General features: G+C 37.0%; 1 protein-coding gene and 1 long non-coding RNA gene across 2 annotated transcripts in view; both read right to left on the reverse strand.

Moving 5' to 3' along the window:
- LOC133523711 (collagen alpha-1(I) chain-like) overlaps positions 1–14,527 on the reverse strand; it is a 105,718-nt gene that overhangs the window by 21,263 nt on the left and 69,928 nt on the right. Inside the window, exons 19-21 of the mRNA XM_061859395.1 lie at positions 14,077–14,207; positions 11,420–11,599; positions 10,538–10,681 (exon numbers count right to left, since the gene is read on the reverse strand). Coding sequence (XP_061715379.1) covers positions 10,538–10,681; positions 11,420–11,599; positions 14,077–14,207 — 455 coding nt within the window. The remainder of the gene's footprint in view (positions 1–10,537; positions 10,682–11,419; positions 11,600–14,076; positions 14,208–14,527) is intronic.
- LOC133523704 (uncharacterized) lies at positions 2,539–9,135 on the reverse strand. The gene is made up of 2 exons (XR_009800270.1): positions 8,107–9,135; positions 2,539–2,812 (listed from the first exon to the last, which is right to left on the reverse strand). It is a non-coding gene; the product is annotated as an uncharacterized LOC133523704 (long non-coding RNA).

Here is a 14,527-nt window from a genome sequence, read left to right on the forward strand (position 1 = left end):
CGCGGTGTACACTTCTTGTTATTGTAACCGTTTGTGCGCCTAGATAACACAAGTACACATACACAACTCGCAAAATGCTCGCGTGCTCTTGTTTATATGTAAAGTACGTCTTCTAGGGCCGTGGATTGGACCCACGCGACCGGCGGGGCGGTGAGCGGCATACATTGGTCGCAATGCAAGCTGTAAAGCTAGTGCAGTGCATGAGGGACGCGCGGCTTTCTCTCACCACATCTTTAGGTGTTCTTGCCGTTCAAAAGGCTAAAAGCACCTAATGAGGTGGCTTTACATTAGCTAGATGCCGGCCCACACGCCGATCCGGTGTGCAGGCTAAGGAAATCGCTATGTAGGCCAATTCGAAAGTGCAACTGACATTAAACCAATTTTAGAATAATATTGGAATGATACCAGTTAGCTGTCATTCGTGTGTTCATTTCGCACTTATACGCATGTATTTGTGCGAGCGAGACGCCCGCAACTAACTGATATGATTCCGATATTACTCTAATATCGGTGTGCACGCCCCTTATTATTCATAAGCAAGGTAAGATTGAACCACTATATAAGGCAGCGAAGAGGCCGGCAATGGAACTGGTAGCGTTTGATAGAGTCAGTTTTCTGTCAAATGCAAGTTCAAATTGGCCTGACTGTCTCACTCGCACACCGGAGTAGCGTTTCATATAAGCGTACTTTGTTATATCCAATCGACCCGCTCTATTCAGTAGGTTTCATTATCTCGATCCATCAGTTAAGTAACAATCTCTTCAATCTGGTGGATCCTACTGGACAGATGGAACCTATGGATAGGAAAACGTTATGCTCAACAATTTGGTAGCAGAAGCGATGTGATTTTTTAAAATCGCGACTGTGTCGTTGACATAATATATCTGAGGACGGGCCTTACGGGCAATAAGAATGGGGCCAGTACAGCGGTGTTACGCACACGAGTTTGAGCCAATCGTGCAGTCTAACGCCACAAGTACCACAACGTGATTGGTTGATGAGTTCGCATTATGCACGCGATTGATCGCATCTAGTTGCGTTAGACAGCACGATTGGCTCGAATTTGTGAATGACACAACTGAACTAGCACTATCGTTATTGCCCCTAAGGTCGGTCCTTAGATATATGGTAAGCGTCAGGATGGCGGTGGACCTCAGCGAATTTCAAAGAAATATTTATAAACATATTGTACCTTCTGTGTACCTCAGTGTACTTTTAATATAAACCAGTGTACCTTTCCCCAAAACGAGATATTTTACAAAACGGTCCACCCGCCAACCTGACGTCAGGATGGCGGGTGGACCTATGAAATCTTGCATTATACCGCACTAAAAGTATGCAGTTATTTTGTGCATGAGCTTAGCCTAGCTTGTTTTGGGGAGAGGTACACCGGTTTCTATTTCTATTTACAGAAGTACACTGAAGGTACAGTCACCATCATATATATCGGAGCGGCCAAGGTACCCACGAATATCTGAACATGCCTCTACTGTCAAGAGGTTAGAGTGCGTGTTTAGAGATCTTTGAGCACCTCGGCCACTCCGATATATCTGATGGCGACTGTACCATATAACTGCATACTTTTAGTGCGGTATAATGCAAGATTTCATAGGTCCAACCGCAATCCTGACGTCAGAATGGCGGGTGGACTTTTTCTTAAATATCTCGTTTTGGGTTAGGTACACAGAAGGTACAGTATGTTTATAAATACTTACTTACTGCTATGGCGCAGCGACCCGAAGTGGATCTTGGCCTCCGACACCAAAGACCGCCATGCTTCTCTGTCCAAAACCGTTTCCATCTAGTCGACGGCGCCGAGTTCGCTAAGGTCTTTTTGCATTTCATCTCTCCAGCGGGACCTACCTAGGATGTCTAGACGGTCTTCGGCCATTTGGAACTTCAGAGTACGCCCTCCAGGCTGCACGATCCTCACCCATCTGGACTACGTGCCTGAGTCATCGGAGTCTGGCAGCGCGAAAAATCCTAGGACTCACACGTGGAGAGGATGGAACCTGGAGACTCCACAGGAATCAGGAGATTGAAGATCTGGTGTCCGAGCCGGACGTCATTGGATGTTTATAAATATTTCTTTGAAATTCGCTGAGGTCCACCCGCCATCTAGACGACAGATGTCAATGCCGAGTGCGACCGCCCTTAAAGCGGTGTATTATCTCTAGTCTCTCCAATATGTTCTCCTGGTGGGTCCACGGGGTTTATTTAGCGGGTCTACGTGTACCTAATTATTTTTACCATGGGCCGACCATGAACACGATTCTATTTTGAAAACGTAGCCCGCGTAGCTACTTCAGTCTTAGGCGGTATATACTCTACACCACGTTCACAAAAGATTGATATTTTAGGTAAAAACTCACATTTCGCTATATTTGTCCATAGTAAATACTAATTCAAAAACTACTGTAGGGCCTAAAATCTTCTGTGATAGTAATGTAGAAATAAATACTGTTGACAGGCGGTCAACAGTATTTAGTACAATAATTACACTGAAACAACTCGTATAGAATACAGAACCTATGAATAATATATATCTAGAGAATCTAACTTTAATGCAATAATATAATTGAACAAAAGAAATACATTAGTACGAGTAGTACGATCAACCTATATGTCTATTTTTAATAGTCTTAATGTTCGTGTATCGGTTCTGTATTCTATGGCCATTAATTATGCTTTATTTTTCAACTTTCTTTGACTACACACAAGTACACATTATATTTGCTTTTTTCTTGAACTTTATCTTGCCCATGTTCGATTCTTCTTATGTCGATGCATCCTCATTATTTCCGTATGGTTTCTGAAAATACAATAACAGTTTTTGTATTGTTTTCTAATACCTATGTTTGAAGTCGGTTTCCTATTTTTAAGGGAAGTTTTTTTTTTCATGTAAGTACCGTTAAGTGGGGTAAATTAGAGCAGATGGGATACCTATCGACAATTATGTCAATAAACAGTTTTACGTTCCATCAAGAATTGAGAGGTTGCCTCAATTCCTCATGGAACCCATGATGTAAGCTAGACCTTTACACAAATATTCCTTAAACCTCGTTAAGCAAGTAGCTTCTTTACAAACATAACAAAGAAGACAAATCGTCTAGCGTGAAATACGCATCGTTAAAGAGTTATTTTCTGGTCCTGATCAGAAGTTCCACTTCTTCAAATAGCACTTTTTTGAATGGCAATGCCTAGTCTGTTGATGAAACTAAAAAACGCCTATAAGATTTGGGGAGTTCCCTTAATTCCTCGTGGTTTTGTCAAAAATAGGACCATCTTGGAACTATATTCCCCACTTTCAAACGATAACTAATTTTCAACATTCGTTCAGAAAGTTTTTGAAGTCGGTTAAAAAATAGTATCTTTACAATACTTTCCTTTTACTAAGAAGGGATGACTACTACAATTTGCTTACTAAGTAAGTACTTACTTACTATTAGTATCAGATTGGAGTCGACTCGAGAGTCGATAAAATGGGCGTCGCTACCCTTTCCGGGTGGGGGGGATTTCACCGCATGAAAAAGAGACACATATAGTGAGTTCTTACTGTTCTACCAAACTACATATATAAAGTAGTCGTACTTTTGGAGTCAAATTAGTTTAATTCTAAAGGTGCGACGTAATGGCCTGAAGCCCGCTCTTAGCATACCTAGTTATACTATTTGATGGATATTGGTGTCAATTTATAATACGTTTAATTATTCATTGTCTTTACCTAATTATCTTTACCTTTTGCCGACCGGTTTGGCCTAGTGGGTAGTGACCCTGCCTATGAAGTATGAAGCCGATGGTCCCGAGTTTGAATCACGTAAGGGCATTTCTTTGTGTGATGAATACAGATATTTGTTCCTAAGGCATGCGTGTTTTCTATGTATATACGTAAATATATATTTATCTAAATAAGTATGTTTAACGTCGCCTAGTACCCATAGTACAAGCTTTGATTAGTTTGGGGCCAATCTGTGTAAGATTGTCCCTACCTATTTATTTATTTATTACCTAACGTAACCTACATTAGGTAATGAAAGCATTTTATTTTTGTAAGGGTAACAGTTTTGTTGGGATATAAAATGGTTAATGATAAAAACTAATACTTTTACCAGCATTTTAACTTTATATTCATGTATTCGAAACCTATACATTTATGACAATAACTTTTGCAAGACGATAAGATTTTTTATTCACAATAACTTGTCCGTATTCGAACTGTCTGGCTACCCGGCTGGCCGTGGCTGTGTACCCGGATTTTATACTCTGAAACTGGAACTAGTGACAGATAAGAGTCGATTGATGTTTTTTTTAAAGACACTTATACTTAAATAGAATTACTTACCTATGTTTAATTAAAAGAAAGACTACTTATACATAATAATCCTTATAGTTTTAACCTATTTAACCTACCTACCTACCTACTTTTAATAGTAGCAGTTCGGTTCACTTAGTAGAAATACCTGTTCTAAGAATAATGAAAAAGAAAGAAGAGTAATAAAAATAAAGTATCTGGAAGTCGTTGAGGTGTTCCGTTCTTCATCAGCAATTCTACTTCAACAAATGTCACTTTATTGAGTAAAAATGCTTGTAATATTGATGAAAATCCTAAAATGACTATATGTATGCCTATCCTATACAATATGAGAAGCTCCTTCGGTTTCATCATCATCAGAACTGGACCTTGACACAAATGTTCCTTAAAAGCCTTACATGCTATAAACGAAATAAAATAAAAAACACGCCTAAGGTAAAATACTTGTCGTTGAAGAGTTCCATTTTGCTCAATATCAGCAGTTTCACTTCATCAAATGTCACTTGTTCAAATAAAAAAAACTTGATATGTTGACGAAAATCCTCAATTCCTCCCAATTGTGAATTCAAATCGATTTAAAATCCTCAATTCCTCATTGAATCCATCATCATAACTGGACCTTGACACAAATGTTTCCTAAGAACCTAGCTTGCTCCAAACTTAACAAAGAATAAGAATCGCGCGCGTTGAAGAGTTCCGTTCTGGTCAATATCACTAACTTGTTTAAATAAAAATGCTTGATATGTTGACGAGAATCCAAACATTACTGTATGTATTGTATGCCTATAAGATTTGAGGAATTTCTTCGATTTCTCATGGAACCCATCCTCATAACTAGACCTTATGACACAAATGTCTTCAAGAACTTTACTTGCTACAAAATAAACAAATAAAACATATCGCGCGCGAATTGGCGAGTTCCATTTTGGCCAGCATCAGCTGTTGCATTTCGTCAAATGTCACTTTTTAATAAAAATGCTTGATATGTAAATAAAAATCCAGAAATTATAAGATGTCAGGAATTCCCTCGATTATTTATGAAACCCATCATCAGAACTGAACATTGATATAAATACACCTTAAGAACGTTACTCGCTACAAGCTTAATAAAGAATACAAAACGCGTGCGTTAAAAAGTTCCGTTCTGGACAACATCAGCAGTTCCACTTGATCAAATATAACTTTTTTTAAATAAAACACCTAGAGATATTGATGAAAAAAAAAAAACTATATGTATTTCTATAAGGTTTGACGTGTCCATCATCAGACCTAGACACTAGACACTGGTGTCTAGCACAGATATTTCTTAAGAACCTTACTTTCTACAAACTTAAAAGTTCCGAGGAATTGTTCGGATTAATCTCTGCCGCCTCTTTCCGTCACCGCTTTACGCTACATCATTTATATCTTCACCACTTAGATGGTTGGCAATCCTCAACTGTGCATTTCTCTAGAAACTTCCTGCCTCATACAGCTAAACTATGAAATGATCTGTCGCATGCGGTATTTCCGGCCCAATACGATCTTTCAAACTTTAAGGAAAGAGCGTGTTCCTATCTTAAATTCCGGCACCGCACTTACAATCCCTATGGTGTAACAATGTCCATGGCCAGCGGTAATTGCTTACCATCAGTTGATTCGTCTGCTAGTTTGCCTCTTATATCACAACAAACAAAAAAAGAAAAAATCTCACGCGTTGAAGAGTTCCGTTTTAGTCAACATCACTAGTTCCACTTCATCAAATGCCACTAATGTGAATAAAAAAAGCTAAAGATATTGATGAAAATCCAAAATGACTATATGCCTATAAGAATTGAGGAGAATGAGTTCCCTCGCTTTCTCATGAAACACATCATCAGAACTGTACTTCGACAAAAATGTTTCTTGAGAACCTTACTCGCTACAAACTTAACAACGAAGAAAAATTGCGCGCGTTGGAGTTCCGTTTTGGTCAACATCAGTAGACATCATCCACATCATCAAATGTCACTTTTGTGAATAAGACTTGATAATATGTTGATGAAAATCCAATAAGTACTATATATATACCTATAACATTTAAGAAATTCCCTCGATTCTTCATGGGACCCATCATCAGACCTTTACCTTGACACGAATGTTCCTAAAAACCTTAGTACTTAAAACTTACTTGCTACAAACTTAACTAAAAAAACAAATCGCGCGCGAGTTGGCGAGTTCCATTCTGGTCAACATCAGCTGTTACACTTAGTCAAATGACAATTTTTTAATAAAAATGCTTGATATGTAAATAAAATCCCAGAAATTATTACATGTATGCCTATAAGATTTTAGGAATTCCCTCGATTCTTCATGAAACCCATCATCAGAACTGTACTTTGACAAAAATGTTTCTTAAGAACCTTACTTGCTACAAACTTAACGAAGAAAAATTGCACGCGTTGGAGTTCCGTTCTGGTCAACATCAGTAGTTCCACATCATCATATGTCACTTTTGTGAATAAAAGTTGATAATATGTTGATGAAAATCCAATAAGTACTACATATATGCCTATAGCATTTAAGAAATTCCCTCGATTCTTCATGGGACCCATCATCAGACCTTTACCTTGACACAAATGTTCCTAGAAACCTTAATACTTAAAACTTACTTGCTACAAACTTAACTAATAAAACAAATCGCGTGCGAGTTGGTGAGTTCCATTCTGGTCAACATCAGCTGTTACTTTTAGTCAAATGACACTTTTTTAATAATAATGCTTGATATGTAAATAAAATCCCAGAAATTATTACATGTATGCCTAAAAGATTTTAGGAATTCCCTCGATTCTTCATGAAACCCATCATCAGAACTGGACATTGATGTATTAAGTACACCTTAAGAACCTTACTCACTACAAGCTTAATAAAGAATACAAAACGTGTGCGTTGAAAAGTTCCGTTCTGGAACATATCAGCAGTTCCACTTGATTAAATGTAGCTTTTTTTTAATAAAACGCCCAAAGATATTGATGTAAATCCAAAAAAAACTATATCTATTTCTATAAGGTTTGAGGTATCTATCAGACCTGGATCTAGACACAGATGTTTCTTAACAACCTTACTTTCTACAAACTTATCAGGACAAATCTATTACGGCGAGTGTTCCATCGAATTGCTCGGATTAATCCTTGCCGCCTCTTTTCGTCATCGCTCTACGCTACAACATTTTTATTTTCACCACTTAGATGGTTGGCAGTCCTCAACTGTGCATTTCTCTAGAAACTTCCTGCCTCATACAGCTAAACTATGAAATGATCTGTTGCCTGCGGTATTTCCGGACCAATACGACATTTAAAACTTTAAGAAAACAGCGTATTCCAATTTTAAAGGCCAGCACCGAACTTACAACCCCTATGGTTTAGCAGGTGTCCATGGGCGGCGGTAATCGCTTACCATCAGGTGTGACGTCTGCTCGTTTGCCTCTTATATCATAAAAAAAAAACAAAGAAGAAAAATCTCGCGCGTTCAAGAGTTCCGTTTTGGTCAACATCAGAAGTTCCACTTCATTAAATGCCACTAGTGGGAATGAAAAAGCTTAAGGTATTGATGAAAATCCAAAATGACTATATGCCTATAAGATTTGAGGTGTTCCCTCGCTTCCTCATGGAACCCATCGTCAGACCTTTACCTTGACACAAAGGTTCCTAAAAACCTTGGTACTTGAAACTTACTCGCTACAAACTTAACAAAGAAGACAAATCACGCGCGTGGAAGAGTTCCGTTTCTGATCAACATCAGCAGTTCCACTTCACCAAATGTACTTAATTACTTACCACCCATTTATTTGAATGAAACAGTACCTAGGTACTCCATTTTGATGCCGCCAGCTTGAAACTTCAATGGCCTCAGTGTCCGATGAACAACTTAAAAATGCTGAAAGTAATAACAATTATAATAAGTTGGGGAGTAGCGACCTTACACACCCGAGTGCTCCTGGGGAGTTCTGTTACCGGACATACAATAATAATAACAATAAATAAATATTATAGGGACATTCTTACACAAATTAACTGAGTCCCACGGCAAGCCGAGAAGGCTTGTTTTGTGGGTACTCATACAACGACATAATAATATATAATATACAAATACTTAAATACATAGAAAACATCCATGACTCAGGAACAAATATCTGTGCTCATCACACAAATAAATGCCCTTACCGGGATTCAAACCCAGGATCATCGACTTACTAGGCCAAACCGGTCGTGAAAAAAAGAGCAAAAAAAAAAGAAAAATATGTCAAAGAAAATGCGATTTGGAAACGTTATTCGCCACTTAATATATATCTGGTTCACAGCATTTATTTGGTGCTGATATAATGCCTGCAATATTACCTACCCGAGTACATTAAAATATGAATAAATTATCATAAATTCAAAAAATGGTCCCTATAACAGTTCATTTTTACATGGAAAAATGGTTTTCATATAAAATGTTTGTCAGACATATTTTTGGAAGTATAGTACAATCATTAAATTAGAAATATAGGTAACATTTCACGAATAAAAATACGGTAACACATATTTTTAATTATTTTTTTAACTTATCCTACGCAAAATAGAATTGGAGAAACTGACATAGGGACTATCATTCGACACGACACGTATAGTAAAGTATGAATCCGCTCTAAGTCCCCTTACATAGACAGTGGGAAGTAAAATAATTCTTGTTCTGAAAACAATAAAATGTAAAATGATTAGGTAGGACAATCCAAACTTCTAAGGTCGCGTAGATCAGAAGTAGATATGAATTTGTTCGACAATACGATAGGAAACTTTTCAGCATTTACATTGGCGCATTTTTTTCTGAAATACTATCTAAATTGCATACTATCTAAATTGCACATATATGCTACATTTTTTATATAATTTGGAGCCTTTATTTTCCATGGAGTCGAACGCTATATAGCAGCTATACGAGAAAAAATAATACTTTGATCTTACCTACCCCATGAATAGTGAAGATCATCAAGGAGCATACTCTCTGAGATCAATGGAATGGAGTGCCTTTCGATTGGAGAAAATTATAGCGTATTAGAAATATACTATTTTGTAATTACAATGTTGAATATTTTAAATTGCGTGTTTTGACAATTATTGTTGACAATATTACATTCAGAGTCATCTTGACATAACTTTAGAAATCCATAAACTAGTCTATACTTTTTAAAATGATGGAGTAAGACTGACGAGATTACCGCGATGTATATTAATGTTTTACGTCAAGTAGAATTTTGCTTTAGAGCGACATCTGGCGTTGAGTAGAAAAGTTAAGGCGTAATTAACTACAATTAATTAACTCATTAAATGGTTTTATTTTGGTCCCTGCAACGATTTGACCCCAGTTATATTATACGAAAAATAGCTTATAAAAATACTTTTCACATGATATACATGGCATTTGTATACACTCTTATTTCGCTGTGTATCAAGTAATTTTTAGAATGACGATTTTTTAAAACTGTACATTGTGTCCCTTTAAATACTTTATCATTGGTGTTGATACAAAAAACATAAAGCATTTTTTATATTCTTTCGAATAAAATACGCTAAAACTTTTTATATCCCACGTATAAGGAAATATAACTGCTTATATGCGCAACTTCTTTTTTTATATAGCTCGGTCCCTGCAAGTGGTCTAAGGTTGGTGCCATACAATAAAATAATACTACGATTAAGAGCTTTAAAACGACATATGTCTCAACAGTATACATCCATGGGACACTCCCCATACAAAAGTGCCCATTGTCCTTTGAGACTGTTTATTAAGTTAATCGAAATGCCTTGTCCTCGAAGGCTTATCGAGGGAAATTGATAACCTGGTATTGATTCATTCAGCATTAATTCAATAAAAATCGTATATCATATCTCAAGGTTCGTAGTTGTTTTAAATTGGAGACCAAACAAACATTTAAATAACAATGAAAAACAGCAACAACACTAGATTGTTCCTACTACTATCGACGGTTCATACGTCATACGGGCGCGGAGTACAGTAAGGACGCTAAGCACGAATAATGTCTTGCAATGACCCGCCTGTTCCTATCTTTATTGCACGCGAATAATCACATTGCTGTCCCGCTCGCACAGTAGCATCCGGCGGGACAGCAATATAATTATGTAGTTAGTATGAACGTTCTAGTATGGTGAGCCGTATTCGAAACGGGCATGAAATTAAGCATCGAGCGGTTATAAGAACACTCACGTTTCCTGGTCCAGCAATTTGTTGGAGCGCAGAGACGAGGCCAATCCGAACTTATCCGGACTGCCGCTGTGCCAGGCGTCGCAGTACGCGTCCATTGCGGGCTCGCCGTTGGGACTCGCGCCGTGCCACACAGCTTTGGTTGGCCTGAGAGCGATTGAAAAAGATTTTTCTTTTATTTCATAATTATTGGCTAAAATTTTACACATGTTTTTTTTGGATAATAGCTAAACTTTATTGCACAATATAAAATTACACATGGCGGACTTAATGGCTTAAGGCATTCCCTACAAAAACGTCGGAATAAAGTATCCAATCCAATCAATATTATTATTAACAAATACATTTGTTCTATACACTTATATATTTATAATAAAATATATTTAATTGATATTAAATTATTCTTCATATTTAAAAGTGAATGAAGCTAAAGAATGATTATCTTAGCAAGTGGAACGTTATTTCTGCCTACTTTAGAACCAACTAATTAACGAAATAGCCTAAGGCTGATTATTTGTTGGAAACAAATAGCTGCCGAGCAATACATTTGAACAGTTCTTAATTTAAATGGGGCTATGGATTCTTAAGGAACGTGGAAATAAATAACGGTTAAAATATAAATAGGCACTTACAAACAGCAAATAATCATTTTTATATATGAAAAAACAGAAAACCAGAGCCGGTTATATCGGCCCGGGGGTTATACTCTTTGCCCAATACAATCATAAACTCTTTTGATTTGATTAAATTATTGTTTCTTTTTTTTTCAATTCTCTTATATTATGTAACTTTATTTTCCTGTATGTGTACCTGTATGTGGAAATATTATTATTATTCCTAAAAAATATATACCTATATAACAATATTGTATGGTTTAAGTCTCACCAGCCAGAGTCCATTAGCACGTTTTTTCCACTGAAGCTGTAGATCTTAGGTGCGTGGGCAAACAAAGCACCAGAGCCATCGAACATCTCTCCCCAGGAGTTGAAGAGCACGTCGCCGCGGGTATTCACCACTGGGATCCCACGGTCCACCCAGCTCACGATCGAATCCATGGTTTGAACCCTTGGTAAAAACAAATGAACTTAGGCAAATCGTTGCCCTTTAAAAAACTAAAAACCTGATAAATATGTGTATGGCAATTGGTAACGAAATGTTGTTTGGAAAAAGGACACAGTAGTAATAAGTATTTACACGAATGTGTGGATGTGACCAACTTTGTACGACTTTGGTTTATATTCATTCAAGGGTTGTTGTTTTGTTGTAGTTTGGAAACAACAATAATTAGTTGGCTATTAAATGTTATATTTCAAGAATTTTTTTAAATACATTACAATATGTGGTGTATTTTTGTAATAAACGATGAACTTTTGTCAGAATATCACAAATTTCTCTTTATTATTGCTGTCTTTACCCATCACGGTGTCACGGTTGTCTTGGAATCGTTCGCAGAGCCGAAATCAACATGTAGTAGGGTCCCTTTTCACACTTTAATGAGATATGAGGGGTACACCGAGCGGATGCTGCCCTTGCCCTTTTCATAGGACGCGTGTAGAAGCAGCACCCGCTAAAGTGTAAGGACTATTGAGATTTGATATAATCTAAAATGAACTAGATTATTGGGTTAAAGCGATGAACTAAATACTGGGCTATGGAATAAACAACCAGAAGCCTACCTAATAAAATGGTATGCAATTTTATTTCCGGCCGACGGTGACTCGCCCCCAAATGTTAGGCCCCCACAAAAAATTACATCTAGGATGGCTCAGGGTACCTAGCCACGGTGACAACGCTTGCGCTACGATAACGAAACGCTTTATATGTCTGTATCACTCTTCCGTATTAGTGCGACAGTGACAGTTACATTTCGTTAGCTATGTAGCGTAAACGATTGGCATCTTGGCTACGCACCCAGATATTGATATAGCATCAAATTTTGGTTCCTGTTTTATAACTTATTTTCCTGTTTTAAAATCGATAGCAAAAGCTTTTAACTCCTGGCCTGCATGTTGATCTAATAGGTTTGTCCCACTTGACGCATATAGTGTTGTCAGCTTATAACATTTTTCAATATGATTTAAAAGTTTAATTTTTGATTTTCTTTTAATATATTGTTTTAATGTGGAATATCTACGTAAAGTTGTAGTGTTGATGTCAACGTAAGCTAGACGTTATCTAGGACCACAATGTCGAAAGATATTTTCTTATTATTATTCATCCCAACAAAAACATAAATGTGAAATGAGAGCCAAGTTCAATATTAAGAATATTGTCGTTGTTGACTCGCCGACAAAAGAATTGAGACCCGTATGGGCGCCAAGTTCCTGAAATTATAAAGGGCTGGACTTGGCTAGTTTAGACGCGATTAAATCCAGTTTTAGTCAATCATATTTTTTATCTTTCTTAACTAAATATGATATCTAACTTAATCTTATAATTTAAAAGAGAGGTGTTATATTTTTGAGGTCAATGTTTGTATGTCTGTGGCTTTATAGCTCTCAAACGAATGGACCGATTTCGATGCAGCTTACGTGAAAGCAAGATTCCTTGTAGTTGTTTATACCTATATTTGATAAAAAACGCTCCAGCATTATACGGAGGTATAAATAGATTTTTTGGTATAATACGGGGAGGTTTCTTATATTTTTAGTTGAATTGTTATATTATTTAATTTCAAACCACCAACCATTACCATTATGTAGGTTACCGTGGTTTACATTTAATCAAGTGATTTGTAGAATAACAAATGTAGCTACAAACATTAATAAGCCTACTATCCTGCATTAAGTCTTCCAGCAGGAAATTGATGCAAAATGGAAAAGCCATTAGCACTACAAGCTCTATAGCGAAGCCACAATGTTGGGCGAAACTCAGAATATTCAATATTTTCGTTTACAGATTTTTGCATATTTGAGCCCGGCGGTATTGATACAGAATTATTGAATTGTGTAATTGTTTCCATTGGGGTTTTAACTACTTGATTTTGTATTGTTTGTTGCCCTAACTGCGGTCGGAATGAATCTATCAATAGTGTAAATTGTTTTGTGCTACAGATATATTGTTTGGTTGTTTGTATTTGCTGGAATTGTTAGTTAAGTTTTTTTTTAGTTTAGCTAATGGTTCTTGTTTTTGTATTCCAAAAAATAGTAACAAAAATATTTAATATTCTTGTTACTACTGGTTTTCTCTGGTATCTTTCAATCCGGAGGTCGTGGGTTAAATTCTGGCTCGTAACAATGAGTTTTTCGGAACGTATGTACGAAATACCATTTGATATTCACCACCAGCTTTTTCATGAAGAAAAACGTCGTGAGGAACCTGCATATATCAGCGAAGAAATGCAAAGGAAAGTATGTGAAGTTCCCAATCCGCAAGCTATATATAGCAACAAGCAAGATATCTTCTCGAGCATGAGAGGAGGCCTGTGCCTAGCAGTGAGACATATATAGCCTGAATTATTGGTTTTCTCAATGTTGTTTTAAAGTGATAAATATATTGTAAGGTAAAAGTCATAAAAACATGACAACAGTGTTTGAGTATACCTGGAAGATATGAATGCTGTGAAAGTGCCGCCGAGCCCGGCCCTCTGGCCCTGTCGGAGACACTCGTAGTTGGTGCCCCGAACGCCGTGCATGTCGCCCGTGTGAGGTTCGTTCAGCGCTGCCAGTCGCAACTAAGGAAGTCCACAATATTATTACTATTTATATTTTTTTGTATTTTATAACAGGGTTCTTTTTGTACGGTTTTTTTTCGCTGTCTACAAAACACAATTTCTGACGTCCCCTACACAATTTTCCCAATCCTAATGCTAATAGTAAAAGTTAAATACTTCTTACAGTGGCTATTTTGAGTCCCGTGCAAACGAAAGATTCTATGATTGATTCATGAGAATCACGAACGTAGCGAGTGAATCTGATTTAGAATCTTGAGCGTCACAAAGCATGGGAATCAAAAGCACGAAATGTTATATAGCCAGAGAAGCCATTATTACGA

The sequence above is a fragment of the Cydia pomonella genome, chromosome 12 (genome assembly GCF_033807575.1).
Source record: "Cydia pomonella isolate Wapato2018A chromosome 12, ilCydPomo1, whole genome shotgun sequence".
NCBI lineage: Eukaryota > Metazoa > Arthropoda > Insecta > Lepidoptera > Tortricidae > Cydia > Cydia pomonella.